This window comes from Hydra viridissima, unplaced genomic scaffold (assembly GCF_058129835.1).
Source record: "Hydra viridissima isolate aposymbiotic clone 2 unplaced genomic scaffold, HvirCarnegie_v1 scaffold_1, whole genome shotgun sequence".
NCBI classification, from domain to species: Eukaryota; Metazoa; Cnidaria; class Hydrozoa; order Anthoathecata; family Hydridae; genus Hydra; species Hydra viridissima.
The window spans coordinates 5,158,935-5,184,154 of record NW_028324300.1 but is presented as its reverse complement, the minus strand read 5'-3'; the positions used below and the strand labels follow the sequence as shown (position 1 = coordinate 5,184,154).

General features: G+C 28.9%; 2 protein-coding genes and 1 pseudogene across 6 annotated transcripts in view; 1 reads left to right on the top strand and 2 right to left on the bottom strand.

The window, feature by feature from the left end:
• Positions 1-1,817: 1,817 nt before the first annotated feature.
• Positions 1,818-3,804, bottom strand: LOC149893009 (uncharacterized; annotated as a pseudogene). The gene is made up of 3 exons (XR_016452339.1): positions 3,121-3,804; positions 2,896-2,982; positions 1,818-2,816 (listed from the first exon to the last, which is right to left on the bottom strand). The product of XR_016452339.1 is annotated as an uncharacterized LOC149893009 (transcript).
• Positions 3,805-4,407: 603 nt separating this feature from the next.
• LOC145187832 (galactose-3-O-sulfotransferase 2-like) lies at positions 4,408-19,196 on the bottom strand. 2 transcript variants are annotated; one of them, XM_090086823.1, is made up of 6 exons: positions 19,128-19,196; positions 18,849-18,998; positions 16,195-16,784; positions 15,895-15,996; positions 13,318-13,542; positions 12,054-13,161 (listed from the first exon to the last, which is right to left on the bottom strand). In XM_090086823.1, the coding sequence occupies exons 3-6, from the start codon at positions 16,443-16,445 to the stop codon at positions 12,195-12,197; spliced, it is 1,545 nt and encodes a 514-aa protein (XP_089942949.1). In that variant the 5' UTR covers positions 16,446-16,784; positions 18,849-18,998; positions 19,128-19,196; the 3' UTR covers positions 12,054-12,194. The 2 variants fall into 2 exon arrangements, with proteins under 2 accessions (XP_089942956.1, XP_089942949.1); XM_090086830.1 differs by lacking the exons at positions 12,054-13,161; positions 13,318-13,542; positions 18,849-18,998; positions 19,128-19,196 and adding an exon at positions 4,408-4,962 and having other exon boundaries at positions 16,195-16,641.
• LOC145187831 (uncharacterized) overlaps positions 6,545-25,220 on the top strand; it is a 58,971-nt gene continuing 40,295 nt past the window's right edge. Inside the window, exons 1-15 of one of the 3 annotated variants that reach the window (XM_090086704.1) lie at positions 6,545-7,088; positions 8,420-8,665; positions 8,779-8,847; positions 9,149-9,226; positions 9,361-9,589; positions 9,721-9,839; positions 9,937-10,027; positions 10,242-10,342; positions 10,491-10,596; positions 11,066-11,118; positions 17,582-17,690; positions 17,874-17,976; positions 21,688-21,760; positions 21,964-22,251; positions 24,996-25,096. In XM_090086704.1, coding sequence (XP_089942830.1) covers positions 6,777-7,088; positions 8,420-8,665; positions 8,779-8,847; positions 9,149-9,226; positions 9,361-9,589; positions 9,721-9,839; positions 9,937-10,027; positions 10,242-10,342; positions 10,491-10,596; positions 11,066-11,118; positions 17,582-17,690; positions 17,874-17,976; positions 21,688-21,760; positions 21,964-22,251; positions 24,996-25,096 — 2,078 coding nt within the window. In that variant the 5' untranslated portion in view covers positions 6,545-6,776. Of the gene's footprint in view, positions 7,089-8,419; positions 8,666-8,778; positions 8,848-9,148; positions 9,227-9,360; positions 9,590-9,720; positions 9,840-9,936; positions 10,028-10,241; positions 10,343-10,490; positions 10,597-11,065; positions 11,119-17,581; positions 17,691-17,873; positions 17,977-19,559; positions 20,006-20,415; positions 20,628-21,687; positions 21,761-21,963; positions 22,252-24,995; positions 25,097-25,220 lie in introns of those variants that run through there. The other 2 variants (XM_090086712.1, XM_090086719.1) reach the window with 2 other exon arrangements.

Sequence of the window (25,220 nt, the reverse complement as noted above, 5' to 3'; positions counted from 1 at the left end):
AGTAGAAAGAGGAAGAAGAAATAGCTAACAAAAAAAAGCGAAGAGCAACTGAAGACGCAAGAAAAATAATTGATATAAATGATGTTGATTTGAACCCAAGTTAGAATTTTGTTTTTTCTCCTAGTTAAAGTATTTTAGTAGATAAAAGATTGTTATCAGCAGCTGACGAGTTGATTGCTGAAAGAAACAGTGATTCGAAGAAAAAATAGTGTTTTTGTTCAAAAAAAAAAGCATGACAAATGAGCTTCAGTGAGCCTAGTGTAAGATTGAAACAGGAGTGTAAAAAAGAAAGATTGTAGAGGAGCATAGGGTGTGTCGATTTTTTTTTTTTTCAAGTATTAAAAAAGAGTAGGAAAAAAATGTAAGTTTACGATTAGTTAACTACAGGGAAACTTTAAAAACTAAATTCCAATAAGTGCTAGTTCGGTAAATTTTGATTTTAATATTTCACATTTTTGGTCGTTTTAGACGTTATATTTATATTTGTTTATAGAATAGCGCTGATAACTTTTTTTTATCAATTCGCATGGTGTACGACGTACACCATGCATAGGCGTAGGAAAAGAGTAAAAAAAATTAAAAGTATATATAACAATAAAGGTCGAAGTTTTTAGCTTTTTAAACATTTTTGAAAGTCTTTATCTACTTCCCTACAGTTTTACGAGAGTCGCCATACCTTTTTTGCTTCTATTTCGTGGCATTAAATGTCTACCTACAAGTTGAGCTCGTATATATGATTCTCTTCGCTCATGTGTGTAAACATGGCTTGCAGCTTCAGTTACCAATTTGACACATCTTTCAACTGACTGCGTATGAGAATTCCAGTGAGGAACTTTCATAAGATTTTATAAACTCCTTGATTGTGGCAGAGGTAAGAGTGCAGGTAAGTGGAGGCTCAGTTACACTTAAATTCCATGCTGTAAGGTCTGATAGCTGTTTAGCATTAGGATTTATTTCTGGTGTTCTTCTTACTCTGAGACTACTATCTCCAACTTGAGTTACCTCATCTCCTATTCCTCGTATGTTAAGAATTCTGTTTACAGCTTCTTTTCTTTCTTCTGCATTTTTGCTACAAAGCACGGATTGTAAAATTGCTTCAGAATGTGCATACCACGCTGATCGTCTAATTGTTGGCATAACAATATCTAAAACATTTTTACCCTGAGTTCTAAGTAACTCTAGTTGATACAAGACATGTCTAGGTCCCTCAACCTAACTTGAATGAACTTTAATATTAAACCAGTTAGGTTTATAAACACTAACAATAAAATTCACAATTATTTTTAAATTATCTAGATTTGTACCAGTAAGTAGAGCATCCCGCCATCGGAAATTGGGTAAATTCCGATGTGAGAAATAGTTTATAAAGGTGACTCCGATGTGATGCGATGGTGAGGAATGGTATCACATCGGAGGTGTGATGTAGTCCGAGGCCGATGGGGAGAATTTCACGCACTCTCCGATATATTTTAAGATTTACACATTATCGTACGATAATTTCGCGCTATTTCACAATAAATCGTATTTAAAGTGTAAACTCGTAATAATGTGGTATTTCCGATGTATTTATCTATAATTACGAAGTTTTAGCAAAATTACACAAAATTACAGAAAATAAAAAGATTAAATCACATCGGAGTCACCTTTATAATAAAGGTTGTGAAATAGTTGAGAAATAGTTAATAAAGGCTTTATTAACTATTTCTCACATCGGAATTTACGCATTTACGCAATTTCCGATGGCGGGATGCTCTACCAGTAAGGCCATGATTACAAAACCAAAATTTTACAAAATCGAAGTGCTGTTGTTAGCCATCTACTGTGACAGACTGGTCCGATTTTCAGCATTCATAACCTGATAGGCAGATCTCCAGTCTTTATTGCTTGACAAATTTAATAAGCATAACTTTGGTCAGTGCTTAAATCATTAACAATCTTCTGACTAAGATAAATCAAAGGAGAACCTAAATTTATTTTAACAAAGTTGGTATTGATTTCAATCTCAGTTGCTGTGTCAAGCATTTTCCCAAGTGGTCCAGACCATTTATTATGAGAAAGCATTGGACCATCTAAATGTTCAATTAAATGTCTTAACCCTAATTCACCAGTATGTAGATCACAAACAATCCAAACTAATCTTCTATTTAATTTTTTTTCTACCCATTGCATGACTCCACCCGCCCAACCAGTATTGACATTTGTGTTACCTCCTCCAATAGCCATGAGATTTTGATTTTGATTTTTACTGTTTAACCAGTCAACTATGTGATTTGCAATAACTTCAGCTTTTTTTTTATTATTGGTCAAATCTGGAACAAAATGAAAAAGTCACCACCAGGGTCTTTTACAACAGAGTAATGTTCTTCTTTAATCAGACTAGGAAAACTTCTTTCATTTACCTCTATAAACATTTTTGTAGCATCTACTCTCCCGTCAAAAAAAAGACATGACACAGGGTTTTTTTCTTGGTCTACCTCAAACTGATTGTCTAATTCTTTTGCCATTTTTTCCTGAGCCCTTTTTACCTTGTTATGATCTATAATAAGATGGCAATCACTCTTGCTTATAATCTTTGCATCTATCAAAGCTGCTGTAGCTATTTCAGCAGTTTCTGTTAAACTTGTTTGGTGTCTCATACTAATCAGAGCAATATTTTCAATACTCATAGTATTATAAATTAAACATGTTTGATTCATAGAAGATTTACATTGAGTTTGATTATCAACTTGGATTGTTTTCTGACCACTGCCATCTTTAAATAATGAAGAGCAACTGTTTATACAAATTTTTTGAACATTTTCACTATACTCATAATCCTGAAAAATAAAATAAATTGTTTATATTTTTAATCTGTATTTAAACTAAAGTGTATACAACTAAGAGTTTTAAACTTACTTCCTCAATATGTGGCAATAAAAGAGATAAGGATTCATTCTTCTGCATGCAATTGATTTGTTCTATTTGATTAGACATTTTATCTGGCTTTAAAATAAGTTTTATATATATATATATATATATATATACATATATATATATACATACATATATATACATATATATACATATATGCATGTTTGAGTATGTGATGTAGTTGTTCAAGCTTTCTACTTAAATAGTTACCTTTTGTTCTTTATTTGTTTTCATTGTTCTTTGCTTTTGCTGTTTTATTTCAATTTTTTTGAATTCTTTCCTATCTGCACCACCAATATAGAAAGTTCCAAAACTGCCAATTTTAGTCCTCTGAGAGTGGATGAACTGAAGCTCTAAAATCGGTATTTTTTCATCTCTCTTACATTGACACTTTATATGAATTTTTTCCATACATTCTGAATCACATTTGTACTCTGAACAAAGGATTAGTTTACATTTGCAAAATAAGATGTCCACAAGATTGTCTAACTTTAAATTAAATCTTTCTTTTTCAGCTTTTTTACCACGTTCAATACTAAAAGCAACAGCTGGTTTCCATAAACACTTAAGTTTTTTGAAAAGTGTTTTTTCATGAATGACAACAGGATATGTAAAAAGGGCATTTGCTTTCAACCATCGGCCAAGTAAAGCGGGTAACATATCGGTAACTAGATGATCTACAGTATAGTTCCTAACATTTTTATCATTAATTTCTCTTAAAAACATACCATATCTTAGCATATCTCTAGCTGTTGGAAGCTCAGATGTATAAAGTTCCTTTCCACTTCCTACAATATTACTCATTTTAAAAGATAATCTACTCCTTGTTCTTTTTGCATTTTTATGTCGAATTGATTCCGGAGCTTCCTTTTTGGTCCGATTATGACGTATTAATTACTTTTTAAAGAAAAAAATGAGAATTTGCAAATTATTGGTAAGAACCAAAATAAGTGAATTAAGAATTAAAATTTACTAAGCTAGCACTAAAATGATTTCATTTTTGAAAATATCACTTTTCTTAAAAAATGGCGAAGTTATATTTTTTCACTACTCTTTTTTCGAAATTTGAAAAAGTTCATTTTACCTTAAAAATCGACACACCCTAAGAGGAGCAGGATGTTTTAAAACGTAGTAAAAAAAGTAGTAAAAAGTAAGTAGTAAAAAAACGTTTTTATTCTGTTTCTGTTTAGTATTTGAATAAAAGATCTGTAAAGTTGTTTTAAGTGAGAAAGTTGCTTTAAGTTGCTAAAAGTTTTGCTGTCAGAACTTTTCTTTTTGTCCTTTAAAAAAAGGTTTTCAGTAAAAAAAAAAAGCTAAAACAATTTATTTTCTAAAGAGTTGGTTGAATTTGAGTTTTGTTATTTTATCTAGTAATCTAGTTAATATTTGTTTTCGACTCCAGACATTCTACATTAATTAGTTGTTACTGTTAAAGATTTTATGCATTAAGCTATATTATATACTAGCTTTTGTTTTACAAGAAATTACAAAAATTACTTGTATTGTGTGTTATCGCCCCTCTGTTTACGCATTCGTAATATTAGAAATTTCGTGAAAATGTTAAAAATTGTCACACTGCAAAAATATCTGTGATTTCGCCGACTTAATTTTTGAATTAAAATGATGAATATAAAATCCGAAAATTATTGAACCGTAAAACTAAAACTAAAAACATGCACAAAAAAACTTAGATGGTTTTTAAAAAAAAAAAACAGATGGTGAGGCTGATTTTTTTCGAAGAAATAATATAAATGTTACATTCAAAGACCTCAAGGTCCTTAAGGCCAACTTTGCAAGTCTTAGCTGTTAAATCTTTGCTCTCGACTTATGCTGAAAAAAGTTAAACAAATTCTGAAACTAATATAAAAATAAATAAACCAGTTTATTTAATTGGTATGGAGATTTTAAAATTCCATTTGTAATTCCAAATTTCTATATTTGCATCGGCATGGAAAGTTAAAATATGCTTCTAATTCGTAGTAAGTTATCTTTTTTGGGTGGTTGCGGTGAAATGCTTTTCAGCTCCCAGCAACAAACCTCTTCTTAAAAATGCTAAAACAAAAAAAAAAACGAAATAAGAACCAATACATTGTCACATAAATTTTTACCATCTGAAAAGGAACAAAACTAATTATTTGAGAAATATATATATATATATATATATATATATATATATATATATATATATATATATATATATATATATATATATATATATTGTAAAATCTCGAGGATTAAAACTGATCGTTTGGAGAGACAATTTATTTAAGCAATTATGAATCTTTTTTGTATTAAAATAGACCGTTGCTACTTGAAGCGCAATGCGCTCTATGCAGCCATATGCTACTCGGAGCGCAATACTTTGTACGCATGCGCTAAATTTTTTTTTTTTTTTTTTTAATTTTGTTGATGTTAACCTTATCCCCATCCCTATCCCTAACCCTTACCCTAACCCTTACTCTAACCCTAACCGCCTATCTAACCAGGTTTATTGTGAAATATAAATCGCACTGTTATAATAAAATAATTGCGCATGCGTGTACAATATTGCGCTCTGAGCAGATTATGGCTATGTAGAGCGCATTGCGCTCTACGAAGACACTTCGATCATAATATTCATATTTTAATTTTAGTCAAAGGTATTACACTCATCTGAAATACCATTTCAGTAGTGAGTAATTTGTTTGAAGCAGAGAATCTTTGTATAAATTTTTAGTGCTTCTTCCGTCTTTCTCCGTACTCGTTGACAATCCCCAGATCTAAAGATATTGAATTTTGACTAATCTGAAGATTGGACACTTCTCTTAAAAGATTGTGTCTTGTCAAGATGGTCCTCTGCGAGTTCTACCGTTTTTTACGATTGTTATTATTGATGTATGACTTATTGACAGTGTAAAGCTCTCTTTAAACTGTGCTGTTTTGGTACTTTTATAACTGAAGGCGTTTGCTATTCCTATTTCAATTTCAATTTCAGTTTGGATTTTTGGTGTTCTCAATAAGAGATCTTTATTTTTTTAAACATTTGCCTTTCTTCACCATCGTTGAAAATCCACTTGTGATCTTGTCCTTGGAGATACTCCAATTATCTTGTTTTCTTATACTTTTCTACGATGCCCTGTACTATGACATTGGAAAGTTTGCATTTTCTCACAAATTTTTGTACAAATTTGATGTTTTATTTTGAATGATTTTCTCAACAATGTTTTTTATTGTCAATTAAAACAAATTCTCCACTTCACAAAATGAAATATTAAATCGACAGTTTTAAAGATGGTAAATTATTAGCAAAGTCATTAAAAGGCTTTCGGTTCCCGGTTGGAATACATATCGCATGATTAATTTTGAAGGACACTGTATATACAGCACTACTCAGCCCCTCATTTTATTTTAAACTCAATGCCTATTTTTGTAACAACGACATTGAAACTTCAACGAAATTCAAAATACCATTTGGTTTTTGGAGATTTAAGTTCAATTTTATTAAAAACAACGTTTTGCTAGAAGACTTTGACATTCAACTCGGTTTATAATTTGTGATGCATAAGCACGAATCTGAGTTACAGCGTCGTATTTTAGATTGTATAGCGCATTCAAAAATTTATTGGCAAATTAGAAATAGCAATTCAAGGTAAACATCCTAGCATTAGCGTCTCATGATTGTGCATGCTTGATTTTGAAGCAGCTATTATTTGCAAAACGAACTTTTTTTTACGTTAAGCTGCAAAAAAAACACCTCAATTTTAGAATTTTTAATTTGATGACTTAATTTTATTTTTGAAATAAAATGAAAAACTGTGCTTGAAAGGTGGCAAAAGTACGACCGTAAAAACTTATTTAAACAGCACTGCTTTCACTTGGTAATAACGATGCTCAATCTACCTTCAATCGTAGTTTTCATCTTTTTTATTGACTACGGAGCCGCTGTTAGAGCCGTCGGGTTTAACGCTTTTTACATGCAAAAAATTCGCGCTAACGTAACTTGTGGGACTCCTGCAGAGCAGTACTTTAACACTACTGAAGGGTATATATCACCGCGTTATCGACAACTCTCTCTTTGCGATTCTAGTAACCCCATTTATGCAAGGCCTCCTTACCTGATGCTGGATGGAGATTTATATACTTCATGGCAGTCCAGAAATAACATCGATTTTGCTTTTATTACAATAGACTTAGATGCGGTAAGAATTTTTTTAAGTATCTTATGATTCAGGTGAAATTTATGTTTTAAAATTTTCAGTTAAAAACTGCGACATTACTTAAACAACAGTATAATTTTTTTCTGACTACATAAAACCGTAATAGGCATTTTATGCGTGTTAACAAGAGTACATTTTTACTGATGTATTTTTCCGATGCATATTTTTTACGTATTTTTTCAGAAGAATATAATTTGATAATGCTCATTAATTGAATGCATTTTACAATCCCGTAAAGATATAAGTGCACAAAGAGATATAATAAGTAACAAAAGAGATATAATAAGTAACAAAACTCAAAAAAAGATACTTCAAACCATCGGAAGTAACAGACGGTATTATGATGGTAGTGATTTCAAAAAAGAATCACATTCGAATGAATTACTAAATAATAACTAAATTTAAAGCGAGTATTTTTTTTCCGAAAAGAAAGTTAAATTTTAACTGTGTAGCTTTTTTAGCCAGAGATAAAAAAAACAACAAAAAACAATGAACAAGTGTAAGGTGGTGACATTTTTTTATGAAGTGTTTTGAAACGAGAATATTCTAAACAAGATTCTTGAAAAGGTTTATTGATTTGAGAAATGAGAAAGTTTTTTGCTTTGAGAAACGCAAAAATTTCTGATTGAGATAAGAGTAAAAAATATTACGTACACGAAAAAGCAAATAGCGTTAAAATGTAAGTGAAGCGTGAGTAAGGTTTTGCATACCTTACGGTTATGTAAAAAGTTGCGATAAAAAGTAGCGATAAAAAGTAACGATATATTTGCTCAAATTTGATAAGAAGTAGGAGAAATATACTTAAAATAAATATGAGGCTTTTGGGTGGTAAAGGTGGTTTTTTTGGAAGTTCTTCAATTTCTCTGCATTAAAAAGAAAAAAAAAGAGATGGGAATGCAATAGAAAATATGAAATTATAAATTGCAATCAAATAAACTTTTACTTATGGAAGTTTCTAAGTTTAAAGTTTCTCAGCGTTAAGTATTTTCTTATTAAAACTTTACGAAGAGTTTTGGCGCTTTTTTTCAACAAAAAAAAACTTCTCTTTTCGTTTCTGACCTTTTTGTTGCTGGTAAAAGACATTTTTAAGTTTAATTAAACATCAACCATTGAAATAAATTTTATAGTATAATGTTTGATAATAAATCAAATAGTACTACTAGTTGAAAAGTAAAATATTTGTGATGGAAAACAAAGATAAAATACACGAACCAAACGTACCAAAGAAAACAGATTTTACAAGGTTTTTTGTATACACTGTTAAATTTTTATATTTTTGCTATTGAGCTAAATTTTTTTACTTTTGTTTATAGCCTGTTTACGGAAAACAGATTATTTTTAATTTTGGTTATTATCGTCGACCTGGACAAATTGCAATTTATAAGTCTTCTGACTTTGGTAAAACATATCATCCGTGGCATTATATGGTATCTCTAAGAGAACAGTGTACAAGTGTATTTGGAATACCAGAAAGCGAAATATACGTCTTACCTGACCAAATTACTACCCGAGTGTTATGTCAAGAGTACAGCGGTTATCCATTTGAATATGGAGAAGAGGTATTTTTTGTATAAATAATGTTTTTGAGAAATAATTTTTTTTGAGAACTTTAAAGGATTTTTGTTTTCATAATGAAAACTATGAAACAGTAAATTATCAATTTGATTTCTAGGTTGCCATAGATCTAAATGGTGATCTAAGAGGAGATGGCTCTAATATTTATGAATCCCCAGATTTACTGGTAATCCGCAGTAGTTACATGAAAAATATCTTAATTTGATAGATTGTTTGATTAAGTTTTTATATTTTTAAAAATAATTCTAACAATCTTTAATTATTACGTATCCCTCTGTTATTTTGTAGATGTCATCATTATCTTTCGGTTCTAATTTTATTAGATTCTATCAACTATTTTATAAATACTTTTTACATTACTTCTGCAAATAAATATTCTTAATAAAATAGCTGTAAACAATTCATTTGATTTAATTTTCAGAAATTTTGATGAATTAAATATTTTGAATTATTATTTTGAATCGTAGAAATGGATGAACACAACCAATGTGCATATTCGTTTTTCCGGGTTGTATAGAAAGTTTGACTATATTGATACGAGATGGGTATGAAATGGATTTTAAATCTTAAGATTATTACAATTGTTGTTAATATTAAATGTCGTTCGCGAATTTTCATCACGAATTTGAACTCATAACAACTCATCATCAGTATGAGACTAAATATATTATGCTTTTAGCATCATTATGATGTCAGTGAAATTTCATTAATTGCTCGTTGTGATTGTAACGGCCATGGTGATGGTTTAACTTGCCCAATAGATCCTTTAACTGGATTAAGAAAGTGTGTTTGCTTTGATAATACTTGCGGTACAAATTGCGAAAAATGTTGCCCAGCTTTTAACCAGTATCCTTGGATACGAGGGTCACAATCAATATGGGCATCGGATAATGCAACTGCTTGTCAACGTAAATTTTGTATTTAGGTTTAAGTATAAAATGATTTGTCAATAACCTAGGTCTCCCCCTCTGTTTTTCTTAGTAAATCTTTTTGTGTAGTTGTGATGGATTTTACGATGTCTTTCTTTTTAATCTTCTAGAATGTAACTGCTATGGCCATAGCAATTCTTGTCGATACAGTCAAGATATTGCAGACGCTCGTCAGAGTTTAAACTTAGATGGAGAATATTCAGGTGGTGGTGTTTGCGAGAATTGCCAGGTTAGTTTTCTAATATCTTTCAAGAAAAAGTATTTAGTGACTTTCGTGGTTTCTTTTTTTTAACTCGGCATTATATTTAATATTTTCTTTTTTGTAGCATAATACTATGGGGATCAATTGTGAGAGATGCAAACCTTTTTACTACAGACCATTGAATACTCCCCCGGATTCACCTAACGCTTGCTTAGGTTTGTCAAAATATTTTCAATATTTGTTAATCAAAAATCCTTTTACTTCCTCAAAAAAACTTAAGAGTGACATTGTTGAAGTTGTTCTCCGATTTTTTTCATTATGAATTTTATTTCATTATTAAATTTTTAAAATATCACATTTTTATGATAATCTCAAAAGAAATACAAAAATTTTACTTCATAAACTTAATTTAATTTAAACTTAATTTAGCATGCGGTTGTTCGATAGAAGGGAGTCAACCAGCAAATAACGTACTTAGGTTTGCTGAATGTATCACTGATGCATCTATGATAGCTACTTATCCTGGAAAAGTATTCAATTATTGTTTTTTTTTGCACTTTTTTAAGAACTTTTGTTAATTTTTCAAAAGAAAAATGATTAAAACTATTATTTCTGGTATTTAAAAAGCTAATAAATCATTAAATTTAAACTTACTAATGCGTTTTTTTTTCTTCTTAGAATGTAGGAGATTGTTTTTGCAAAGCAAATGTGATTGGACAAAAATGCGACATATGTAAAGATCAATTTTACCGATTGGAATCTGCGAATCCTCTTGGTTGCAGGCGTGAGTCTTTTTTAAATCATTTTTGCACAAAAACTTTAGATATGTAAAGAATCTTCCATAAGTAATGTATAACAAAATTTTTATAATTGATAAATATATCTTAATAATTATGTTCACATTTTTGAATGTCACACGTTCTTTGTACATTTTATATGTACAAAGTATTTTTATAACTTTCAAAAACTTTTGGATTCATTTTGTCAAAAACATCGAAATTTTTTATGACGACATTTTTTAAAATTTTTTTCTATGAATCTATCTTCTGTTATGCAAAAATTTCTACACTCTAACGGAGGCAGTTAAACTCTGTCCTCAATCTTTTTTTAACTAATAACTTTATTTGCTTTTATTTTGTTGATATTTTGTTACTATTGTTTTTCATTTTATTGTTTCTTGAATTTTTTTGGAATTTAAATATTTCACACTCCTTGAATAAAAAATTTTCCATTAAAATTTTATTTATTTACAGCGTGCGCATGCAATTTAGATGGAACCGTTCAAAGATTTAATTTATGTCACAAGGTAAGTGCTTTCTGGAAAAGTATTTCTAATAGATTTAAATTTATTATTGCTTCTAATATCATATTTTTAAATCAAAATAATAATACAAAAGGCTTTTTTTGACACAGGATTGCGTTAAAAATTTTAAAAATGTGAAGAAAAAAAAAAAAAACTTCTAAGCGTGGAAAGTTTCAAACCTATGTAAATAAAAAAATTTTACTTCCTTTTATAAATCTTTGTATGTTTAGCCTGATACAAATCTTTGTATGTTTAGCCTGATACAAAATGTTTAAATACCTAAATTAAAAAATAGAATATTTTTTTTAGATTAAAAAAATCCTTTATTTTAAAAAGTTTTTTTTTAAAAATCAAATTTTATGCGCATTCTTTCAACAAAATGTTGCCACATTTTTCCTCTCTGGAAACCAGCCCAATAAATTTCCTCTCTGGAAACCAGCCCAATAAAACAATCTGCATTATTATCTCCGGCAATAAAACAATCTGCATTATTATCTCTGGAAACCAGCCGGCAATAACAAATCTGCAATATTATCTCTAGAAACCAGCCGGCAATAACAAATCTGCATTATTATCTCTGGAAACCAGCCGGCAATAACAAATCTGCATTATTATCCGCAAACTCATGTTGATTTAGGAGATATTGTAACAAGTATTTGATTGCTTCTATAAAATTTCTTTATCTAACAAATATTTTCCCTTAGCAGCGAGAAAAACGGGACATTTAAAAACTTCCTTTAATATATATTAAAAAAAGAATCAAGCGTGTGTTATGAAAAATGCTTCTTTTGGACAATTCGAATTTGACTTGTAGTAAGCTTGCTTTTTTACGCGTTTTAAAAATGTAACCCTTTTGATCTTTAAAATATTTTGAAGGTCAGGTAATCTCTATCTTCTGAGACACTGAACAGCGGTAACGTAGTTTAAAAAAGTTAATATTTTAAAAAGATTTTTTATTTAGTTTTGTAACTTTCATATGATGAATATAAAAAAATAAAGTAGAAAAACCATTTAATACACAAAAGCGACAAAAAGATTATAAAACTTTTAAAAAATAAAAAAAAATGCAGTGTTTTATATCAGACAACTAATTTAATTTTTGATTTAAGTTCAGACATCGCTGTAACGTTTGTACTCCTTGATTTTTGTGATGATTTAGAAAACTCAAAAAATTTAGGGCCATGTTTAACTTTTAACCTCGCGTTTAACGTTCTTTCTTTGGCGAGTGTTTTCATGCCTTGCGCGATCAAAAGATTTTGATATCCAAAATTCTTGCCAAACTTCTTTTTAAAGTAGGACAAATACTCGACTTCGTTCATGAGAACCTTTTCGCATAAGTATCTATGGTAACGATCCACTTTAGGATTCATTACAAAACTGTTTACATCAACGTTTATCCCGAAACCTTTTGTGGTAACTTTTTCTGGTGAACATATTTTTTCGAACACTTTGTTCTCGTTTTTAAATTCTTTCACGTCATCCCAAAATGAATCACCGTAGTTTTTTATTTTTTCCCAAAACGTTTTGTTGAAGTGTTGATAGAGAATTACATCAGCACGATTCCATTGCTTTATACGTTGTTTTGTATGATCTGTGAGGTTTCCTTTCTTTAATCTTTGATTTTGTTTTATGTATAAAATATCGTCGTTTTGCCAGCAAAGCTCTTTTTTGAGTAAAACCAGACTTTCGTCAAAATATTCTGTGATAAGGACAAGCTGAAATTCGTTCTCCAACTTCTTCAGCACTTTTTGAATCACACTGTTATCTTCCAAATCCATAAAGTCATACCCAAAATCATAAAACATTCCTGACTGAAGCAAATTCAAAGTGTCTGGAAGATCACCCAAAAGAATGGTAAAGTTATACAAATATTCATCGGGATACTTTAAAAAATCTTCAATTGGATTTGAGGATTTACTTAATCCAAGAATTTTATCAAATTCGAAATAAAAAAATGAACTTTCAAACTGAGTGACTGGATCTCGAATAATACTGATATACTTTGCGTTGTCTTCCATGATCATCTGCATTTGATTTCGATTATACCTAATATTTATCAAGTAAAAAATCATTTTTGGTATTTATTTAATTTTTAATTTTATTAATTTAATTAAAGTTTTAGTAAACTTGTACATAAAGTTTTGTAATAATGGCGGCCGAACAGATTTGAATATAATTTTAATGCTTTTTGACTTTAATTACCTAGCATGATTTGATAAAATATTCGCAGGAAGACCATCTAACCTCAACAAATCTACGCTAGACCAATGGAATTTACGTGGCCAATCAAACCTTGTATTATCCATGTTAGGTAATGCAACAGTAAGCTCGTGTAGGTCTGCATATCGGTTTAGTATATTTGTAACTGTGCTGCTCGCAGTTTTATGAGTTTTTAAAAAAACAACATTTTTTTCAGGAGAGCATTTGCTAAATAAGAAAATAAAAACTGAATTTGCTTAATCTTATATCATTAGATCCGCCTGTAAAAAACTAATACTTACGGCCATTCCCAAGAAAACTTTTTTGCAGTATTAACATACACATTTGGTAGAGTAACTATGCAAAATTCCAAAATCTTTTAATCTTGTCCGAGTAAGATATTCCATTTTTAAGATTAAGATGAAAAAACTGATAAAGCATGAGTTTGAATTATATTTCAATCGGCACCAATTTTCATTAGTGAATGATATAAATGAAGCAATTACTATTTAAAATTAACATCTACTTGAAGTTTGATAATTGTTTCTAACTATTCAAAACTTATCTTAAATAAAAAAAAAAAAGAAAAAAGCATTATTATATGATTAAAGCATTTAAAATTTTACCTCTCTTTCTTCCCGTTTTTTTTTTATTGTTTCTTTAACTTTAGAGTTGAATTATCAAGTTTGTTTTCAAATCTTTTTACAAATCGGTTGTAAACAGTCAACCTTTCTTTTTTACGTTGCAACATACAAAAATGCCACAGGTATAAATCATAAAGATTGCTGTTAAACTCTGTTTTTTGTGTTTGCAAGAATGTGAATAAGAACTTACAACATTTATGATTGTAAGAAAAACAGTTGTCACAAACTCGTGAAAAAAGACTTTGATTTCAATAGGTTTTATTAAAATTTCTCCGTAAATTTGACCAAGGTGACCAAAAAGTTTCATTGCCTATATTTGATTGTATACAGATAAAGTCACTTGAAATATCGTGATTTTTTTGTGAAATATTGTGAATGTAAAACACTTCAAATATTGTGATTTGCAAGATTTGAAAACTAAAGCTGAATGAAAAGCATTCATTTAAAGGGTTACAGAAAGAAATAAAAGATACTTGCTTATTATCAGCTTCGAAAACCCTATTCCCACAACAAAAAAATATGTACAAAGTGTTTTACAAATCATTGATCAAGGTCTAAGTCGCTTCTGTACAGCAGGGATAAGACGTGCGCAATGTTCTTTCAATACAGAACTTTCTAACTACGAAATGAGGCAACTTGAATCAACTTTAAGCAACTTGTAACAAAATGGTTAAGCCATACTTTGGTCAGAAGTTTGCTGCTGAAGGAAAGAAACTCTCTGAATTCTTTACATTGTCAAAGGTCAGCATTTCTAAGGAGCAAGGCGCAACAACTGAGAACTTCAATGTTGTTCATTGCAAGAATTTGGAAGAATTAACTAACATAATCTGGTTGAAATTGGACACTCAGCAAATCAGCTCATCAAGAATTGTATAGATGATAGAGGATCATATTTGAAAATGAGTTTTATTGTTATTAACAAATTCCAGGGAATTGATGAAACATCCAGGCCTTCAAAAAAACCTCAAAATTAGTTACAAATTTGACAGCGCAGTACAAAAGAGCCAAGCACTAAGTAATCATCCCTATTGCAAAAAAAGTTTAAGAACTTTAATTTTGATCAAACCAGCTGCAGGGGGAAACCAGCTGCAGGGGAAGCCAGAAGCAAGAGAAAGATCTTCAAAGCCGAACATTTAGATTCAACCCTTTAATTCCGATCTATTTGCAGGGAAAGAGTGGAGTTATCAGTTCAGAGTATTGACATCCTCCAAAGAATGGCTGAAAGATCCTGGACCTTTCAAGTTCAAGGCTTCCTTGAAACTTTTAGACTCTTCAGAAACTTTGTCAATTCATGTTTGGACAAACTTTGGTTGGTAGTTTCCTCAAATAAATTGAAGACTTTAAAGAATCATACTTCCACTAGTCTATCTCTATGTATCCTACAACACTCGTTATTTGGAAAAAATCCAGAAAAAAAAAAAATTATTATTCAGAGTATGGGTTAAAAACTTGCAGTGCATTGTCGACTACAACAGCAAATATTTCTAAATTTCTTAAAGAAATTTTTCAACTGTATTTTAAAAAAAATATCTATAGAAGTTTTTAGCAAGAAAAAAATCCCACCAAAAGAAACAAGTGTGTTAAATATGAATCATTTGTACCAAAGTCTCAAATGGCAGTGCAGCTATATTCAGATTTTTCATATAAAAATGCATTTACTGTTTATGTTATTTAATATAAAAAAAAAAATTCTTTTTGTGTTTTATTTTTTATGTACAATTAATTATGAAAAGTATGGGAATTGCCGTAAATATTAATCCTGAATTTTTACAGATACATTATTATCACATAATTTTTTTTACATTATCACTTCTCGTTGTTTTCGCATAATCGCTATTATTCTTCTTCTATTTTCCTATTATTTCTACAATTATTTAAAACTCTTTTTTAAAAAACGAAAATAATACAGATTTAAAAAAGTAAGACATTAATGCACCTTTCTTTTTTGAAGATTAATATTTCATCGGAAGAATCCAGCAAACTTTTGTTTAAACTTGTGTACGCCATCTCGTTAGATTGGACATCTCTAATAGCACTACTGCGATAAAAAATATTTTTAACAACTACTGTATTGGTGTGATAAATGTGCCGAAAAATGAAAGCGTTTGTTTTTGAGTTTGTGACATGTATAAAAAACTAAAAACTGCATCTTGTTTTTCTCGAAATAATTTTAAACATAGGTAATTTTTTTACACTTTAATTACTCCAAAAATGTTTTTCAATTTAAAGGACTTACTATAAGTGTTCCTGCAAGTCCGTTTCGAGAGAATTGTTTGCTTTTAGTTGCAACAAACCTTCTAGTATCGCGTTTCTAAAAGATACTATTCTTGACATAGCAGCAAGGACGAGAAAGAAAGCTAAGCTCCATACAAACAACAACAGTACAAAAAAGCGGATTGGATGCATTGTGGCTGAATTATACGTAACGTCTGATTCATAATCTGCGTGTAGTCTTTTACATTGAATATGATTGGTCGAGGAAAGCATTTCGGTTAAAACAATTAATCAAGTAAATTGCGCTATATTTCATACTTTGACTTATCGCCAGACAAAAGTGGATCTGGCGTAAAAAAAAAAATTAAAACAAAAAAAACATTAACTTGAATGTCGAAGAATTAATGCAGCTGAATTCGCGTGATTTGAACCAACATAGAAACTGTCACCATGATGGGTTCATTGGTTTAACATTGGCAAACAGATGAAAATATGTTATTTGAAATGTTTTTAGGAAGATTTTACACTTTGAAAGATTTGATGCATAATTTGAACGCGAAGTAAATAGAACTTTTTTTTTGAAACCACCGCGGTTGAACTGCTTCCAGAAACCTAAATGCATTGAACTTGCGCTTTTTTTAACGACAACAAAAAAACTGTCGATCTTAATTACAGATCTTTAGGATTTTTAGTTTAATTTACAGTACAAAACAGTTTTAAGTCAATTCATTTTATTTCATTAAAAACATAAAAAAATTAAAACTTTTTTTTTAAAGGCCTCTTCAAAAGCTTAACGAGTAGCAAAGAGAAGCCTGTATCAAACTTAGATAAACATTAGAAGTCGATCTGTAGAGAGATTGTTACTGAATTTTGTGGGAAAAAGAAAACAACCTCCTGCTTTAAAGATTTTTAAAAACAGCTACAAGTTGCAAACAAAATTTATTTTTCTTTTTTTAAATAAAAGTCCTATCTGTACTCATCAGAACAAAACAAGCGAATTTCTTGTATAGCCAGGTTAGAGAAATATTTCTTCTGAGGTTCAAAGCAATGCTGTAACTTTGTAGACTAAGATCGATAAATCCCTGGACACAGTTTTTTAATGATTGAACGTATCTCTGATTTAGGAAAGCAAAGATGGCGCTAAGATAAACTGCCTTTTAAACCTCATGTTTTAGGTCTCTCGTCAAAGTAACCTCACAGGATATTGCTTACTGATGAATTGCATTCATCTACTATTACCTGATCTAATGTTCACATTAAGAACGATATATTGAGTATAAAGGGTTTAAAAAAAAGCTAAAGTATATTCGTCAATATGTGTTCTGAATATATTTTGTGACAACTTTTATCGTTTAAAATTAAATTTTGTTTTGAAAAAATCTTTACTAAAAAGTTTTATTTGTTTGCAGGACTTTTTTGGTCAATGCCCATGTAAAAGCAACGTAAAACTGCGAGACTGTACAAGATGCAAAGATGGCTATTATGACCTAAGAAACGATGATATCAACGGTTGTAAATGTGAGTTTATTTGCCCAATTGAAAAAACAGTCAGGTATTTCAGTAGTTGAAATAGCTGACATTGACAAATGTTTCTCTATTTAACAAGATCCAACTTAAAGCACGATTTCTCTTTTGTTGTTGTTGGTTCAGATACTTTTATTTTTTATTCCAAGTTTTGCTCAGAAGCAGTTTTTTTTACAGGGTGTGGATGTGACGCAGGAGCATCTATAAGTCCTTATATTTGCGATAAAGTTACAGGAGTATGCTCCTGTCGTGCACATACAACTGGTAGACAATGTAAACAGTAAGTTATTTGTTACTATAGAATCGGATTAAGGTGAGTTATTTTGAAAACTGTTTTTCCGCGCTTTTATATTAAACAAGAGCATTGATTTGCAATTCGTATAGAGTATATATCCCAATCTTTCACAATTTATATGAAAGTCATGCATGTCATTTTAGTACACCTGCCCAAGGTTAAAAGTGCTTGAATTGTTACTTGCTACAACAAAATCAATATTTATTTATTATACAACTGTATAGTTACAAATTTTCGGCAGGAATTTGTAAATACAATATAAAATCCAACTTAATTTTACAGTATTAAATGTTAAATATTTTATATTTCTTCTCCAAAAAAAAATTTTTATTATGAAAGTGATTGCAAAATGTCACAGAGATATATTCAATGGGGCAAATTCATTTACGAAACATAATTTTCTTACACTGCTGATTATCACACACTGGGCCAGGTTCAATGTCGTGGAACTGAAATGAAACCTTTTTTTGTGCATTATCTTGCTGGATCCATCAAAAAATTGGAGCGAAACAACACCAGTAAGAAATGAAGTTCTTTTGGTGGAATCAGTTAATGAATTAATGTAATTGGATGCAGATCAAAATTCGAGTTTATATAGTCTTTAAAAAATGATTTTACTGATTTATTTTCTAAATATTTATTGTACCAATAATCAAAACTTCAAAGAGTTAGTTTTCTCCCTAACTCTAATGTAGAAAATCCTTAAAAAAGATATTTTTCCAGATTGCACCAATTGCTTATTCTCACAAATAAATTTGAAAATAACAGAGCATTTGAGATCTTGCAAATTCAAATTCTCTGTAACTTCCCTCGAGTTTTAATTAAATTCAGTAATATCTTCCATGAACAACGATAGCTAGAGATCTGAGTGATTAGGCTGATAAATTTTATAAAGCGACCCGCGACGTAAAGCCTCATTTCAGCAGTAAAATGCTTAAATCATTAGTAAACATGCTTAATTCCCAAATTGAATGGCAACAATTCTAACCGCTACACTACCATTGCATCTAGAGATATAAAGATAACTATTTAAAATGTAAACAAGTTTTAGAAGTGTTAAATAATTTTGTTTAAACGTTGGTAAAGTAACAAAATATTCGTTCAAACGAATTTTGCACTTCGGTCCTTATTCTCACCAAAAATAAGAAAATCTTCGGGTTGAGAAGTTTTAGCCAATTCGTATTACACAACAACATAAAACGTCCAACTTTCGAACATTCAACATTCGAACTCAACCAAAGTTTGTATTTAATCACGTCTAATTAGTGTCATTTGTGGATTTACTTTGATAATTATGGCAGATAAATTCAGTGGCGTATCTAGGGTAGGGCAGGCAGGGCACGTGCCATGGGCGCCAACCTAAAAGGGGCGCAAAAGAGGCTAAGCATAGAGCGAGAATATACCGAAGAAATTGATTTTGACAGTGTTATTAAGAAATTTGCAGCAATTAAAGCTAGAAAAAAAAAGTTGTAATATATGTTACATAAACAAATTGTTTATTTATAATGAATAATGAAGTTTTATTAAAAGTTTGTGTCATCATTTATTAAAAAGTTGAAGTTTATGTGGGGGAGGAGGGGCGCGAGATCGGTGTTTGCCCAGGGCGCTATTTACCCTAGGTACGCCACTGGATAAATTCAAATCAGTTTTTATTCAACAATTTTCAAGTTCAACTCTTTTCACACATTTTAAAAGTATTGATTTTATTTAATCAACTGATTTGCAGTTTATAATACAATGTTCTTCAAGCTATTACAATTAATACCTCCCAGAACTTTATAAAATTTTTAAATAAGGCTATCAACACAGTTTATTGAAGAAGTTCCAACAAGTGTTGCTTTCATTACTAAAATACGGAGAAGTAAGAACAATGACTATTACTGTTCTTTAACCTAATTCTGAGCTATAATAATTTCATGTTGGAATGGGACTATTAGGGAAAAGAGACACTATTGTTATCCTATTGATTACCTGATTGAGAGTCTATATTTGCCCCAAAGATTTGAAATACATAGTTAGTATTTTTTTTTTTACCTTTATCTATTGTACTTTTGAGAAAGTAAATGAAACTTTTAACTTTTTTTGTATATTGTAAATGAACTATATATTTTGTATCAGCTTGGTGCTAATTTGATATTTGAGTATTACATGAGTTACTGGAGAGCTTCAAACTGCAATCATAGGTTGTCTTTGATGATTAGACATTACAGTTGATTGTAAGAAGCTATCAGACTGTTGATTTAATATAAAGAAGCAATAAAAATTAGTGAATTACCTTCACAGAAAACTTGTGTTGATTTGAAAATTGAGTGCAAATGAAGTACATTTTATCTCTAGTATTTTAATTTGTAATCTATTTAATGTTCTTTTGTCTATTTAATTTTTTTAATTTAATTTTTTTTTTATAAATCTGATTTTGCCATCAGATTTGGATATAAAAATAAGAAATATGTCAGGCAATTGGTAATTGCCATAAGAGACCACATCCTCAAGTACTACCTTGAAGATGGTGTAAAGAATACTATTAACAAAGTGGTTTGCATGTTGGGCCCTATTTACTAGGGTAAAATTCTCAATTTTAAGAGCTTTTTTGTTTAAAAGAAACAACAGCTATCCCTTTAGATTGAGGGAAAAAGGTAAATTATGGTTAGATCTTAAAATTGAATTTAACAAATGTGCTAAAAAGAGATTGAGAGATAGGAGCCTACAAAACCATAGGCAATACTTGTAGAAAGATTTCTGAATCATCAAATTAAAAATGTAGTTTGTTCTTAATATTTCTGTAATGCTTTGATGATCATAAAGAACTTACAATTTATCAGATATCACCAGTATCAAAAGTATTGGTTAATATTCTTTTAATAATTGTTGCAATTTGCACTTGCAAATATCCTTTAAAAGACCAAAATCAACCATTTTGCAACAATTGAGTAATTAGTAAATATAACTGTAATTTATGGTGAAAATTCTTTATTGTTTATGCTGACACAAGAAAAACTACTATTACAAAAAATTGTGAACGAAAAATTTTTCATTCATAACATACATTTATGGGATTCATATTTTGTTTAATTCCTTATAAAAATATACTTTCTTTCATGAAAGTATTTAAAATTGTTTGAAGTATATGAAAGAAATGTGAACAGTTAAACAAATAAAATACCTTAAAATTCATAGATACTTAGTTTTTATTCCATGAAATTTTTATATATTAAAACCTCCAGTCTGAGTTGAATGATCAGTAGGCCTTGTTTCATACCAATTCTAAAGGATTTTATATATATATATATATATATATATATATATATATATATATATATATATATATATATATATATATATATATATATATATATATATATATATATATTCCATTATGTTAAAAATGTAAAAAAATTAACTTGGATACGTTTCTAAGCAGTCATAGAATATTCAAATAAATAGTTACTCAGTAGCCAAGATTAAAAACAAAATTATTATTTATATAGAAACCTAAAATTTGTAGTCTGAAAGCTCATTTTTCATAATTAAAAATTTTCAAAAATACTTTTAATCTGTGGAAATTTTAGTACTTTAACCAGATTTAGATTGTGTGGTTTTAAATAAGAAATCAGAAAAAAATAGTTTAGTTATACAATGTAACAACATTATATAACTAAATTATATTTTTCTTATATCTTATTCTTACAAATTTAGAGTGGAGCAAGGGTTTTACTTCCCAGATCTCTATTACATTCAAGGAATAAGAAATGTATATACTAATGCACAGGTTTGTTGTTTAATTCTTGTAAAGTTTTTATTTTTGTAATTTTTGGTATAGTTTGGTATTTTACAAAATATAATTTAAAATATGTTTTACAAAATGTAATTTGGAGTGTATTTTACAAAATATAGCACAATTATGTACTAAAATATTTACTAAAATGCTAGAACATCAGATATCTTGTTTAAAATCTCTTTGTATACTTTTAGTCATTTCTTCAGACAACAATAAAAATTCCTCAAGATTCTTTATATTATCTTCGTGTTGGATACACACTGAATGCCAGTGTTCCTGTAAGATTATTCTTAGAATTAAAGACCTTTTCAACAAAGCAAGTAGTATTTAACACAAAACCCTATGCAGATGTAAACTTATGTCCCAGAGGAGAATGTAATGGAACTTTTTTTGCTAATGAAACATCTAGTTTATATTATCTAGGAGCAGGAACCTATGAAGTTTATATTTCATCATCTTTTACAAGTAGCCTTCTAACAGTGGTTAGTAATCACTTTACTTTATTTAAAATGTTTAATTATGTTGTGTTAATTTTGATTCATAAATTAATTAAATTGTTTTATGATTATTTTATTAAAGAGTGAAAAGTTTATTGACAAGAGGAATTACATCAAATAAACAATATAGAAAGATAACTTCATTTATAGTTCTTTACTAGATTATTTGTAGTTTTTTTATTTTTACAAACAGCTTATATTAAAGGCTTTTGCTTTCAACAATTTTCTGAATCCTCAAAAAAAAAAAAGCAGTGTTTCCTTTACTTTTCTAAAACAAATTTTCTGTATTTCATTTTAAAAAATCTAAAACAAGCAAAAATGATTTCTCTGTTTAACCAAATCAAATGTTCTCAAATGTAAAGAAAACATTCCACTGTTCCACTGTATTGTGAATGTTTCTTCCAGGAGAATAATTTGAAAAAATGGCTCCAAAACATGTTTTACATGGTTCCATTAGGGCTGCTAGTGCACTGCTCATATGACATGATCATTGAGTATGCACTAAATGTTAAACATGTATGTTTAATAAAAAAGTTAGATTTTAAATGCTCATGAGCTGAAATTATAAGTTTAAGTAAAATACAGAGGTTATTTGAAGGTAATCTTTAATACCACAACTATTTTTATTATCATACTTTTCTGTTAAGAAAAAAATTAAATGGATACTTTTTGCTATGAAGCCACATTGGTTTATTCTATAGGTTATATTATATTATATAACTATTACTAATATTAAAACAATTAAATTTTTGAATTAAGTTTTGGTAAGAAATTCAGTGATGTCAATTATTTAATTGCATTTGAATCCAACCCCATTGGTTAAAAAGGTGACGCTAAAGACTGCTGGAACTCAAGTTCCACTTTTGATTCTTTAAGTTTTGTTATTAAAAAGCAAGTGACTTAAATGTTGGATTACAAAAGAGAAATACAGTTAAAAAATTACAATTTAGCTTTCTCAAACATTTTTCACAAAACATGGAATCAAGTATCAAAGAATTAAATATTTTGATGTCTACTTTTTGTTACCAGGTTTTTTTTTATGAAAGCTTACTCTTTTTAATAAAAATTGTTACCCAGAACACCATTACGTCTTATCTGTTAAGAAGAAAGTGTATTAATTGTTGTTAATGGTAATAACAACATATGAATTTTTGTCTGTAAAAGTAGAAAAATAAGAACCAAACACCATGGACTAATGAATATGTGGTTTCAACAAGATAATTTTCTTCAGTTATTTTATTAAAGCATTATGGAATTTTTTAAAGAAATAATGGGCAGAAGATATGTTTTGTTATATAAATTATATATTTTAACATTTTTATTATAACTATTGAATATAAAAACTATTGCTTATAATAATTGCTATAAATAAATGCTATTAATTCTCACTATTGATTCTCTGAAACCTTTAATGAGACTTTTAAGTAAAGTTGACAGGTGCTTTTTTGGAGGCCAACTGTTAAGAACAAAAATTTGTAAAAAAATTCCAAACCAAGAATGAGTACCAGTATTTATTTAAGACTTTTCTTTAAATTTATTTTTTTCTTTAAACATTTTTAGATTATTTTAGTAAAAATGAACTTAAAAAAAAATTAAATAAAGAACTTAAAATTATACTGTTGGACATAATTTTGAAAAAACACAAAAAGTACTTTCATTTTGAGCATATTTTTTGTTTGTACAAAGCCATAGATTGATGAAATCAAATATTTATTGTTAGTTTGTACAAAGCCATAATCAAATTACATTTAATTGCAGGTTTTAATTGGGAAATCAAACTATATTTAATTGCAGGTTTTAATTGCCACAAAGCAAAATTTCATAATTCTATTTTTAATTTAAGTAAGACAGAATTTTTATTTGATTCATTTTTCTCTCAAATAAACTGTTTAGATATTTAAATCCCATTCAAAGACTACAAAGAAAAAAACCATATCTGTTCAATTTTTCAATTTTGCATCTATTTTATCATTTACTGGTGTTTACTACTTCTGACAATATAAAACCAAAAAAATACCATTTTCAGGGGCTATCTAGGTGTTTAAAAAAAAGGCTAGGTTCAAATTATAATGGCTGTCCAATCTATATGTGTTATATAGATTGGACAGCCATTATAATTTGAACCTAGCCTTTTTAGTAAAAATTTAACATGTTTTTCAGTAAAAATTTAACATGTTTTAATGAGACAAATGAGACTACAGGGGAAGATCCACAGTTGTCTGCTTTTTCTACAATTTGACTTAATTAGCCAACTTTACTACATACATACATACATACATACATACATACATACATACATACATACATACATACATACATACATACATACATACATACATACATACATACATACATACATACATACATACATACATACATACATACATACATACATACATACATATACATATATATATATATATATATATATATATATATATATATATATATGTATGTATGTATGTATGTATGTATGTATGTATGTATGTATGTATGTATGTATGTATGTATGTATGTATGTATGTATGTATGTATGTATGTATGTATGTATGTATGTATGTAGTAAAGTTGGCTAATTAAGTCAAATTGTAGAAAAAGCAGACAACTGTGGATCTTCCCCTGTAGTCTCATTTGTCTCATTAAAACATGTTAAATTTTTACTGAAGTTCTATTAATGATACTATAATATGTAGTTCTAAATTAAAAAATTCATATCAATTGTTTTTCAGGAGCGTATTATTGCTATACCAGCCGAGTTTATTACTGCTGATATTTTATTTGAGAGTGATAGAATACAGTTCTTGCAAACCTGTGGTGACAATAATTTAAAGTAATATTGCATTTCTAATAATCATACATTTTCAAAATTTTTCTTAATTGTGCATTTTATGTATCGTAAAAATGTTTTAAAATGTTCATTGAATGATAAATTATATTATTTATATATATAAACA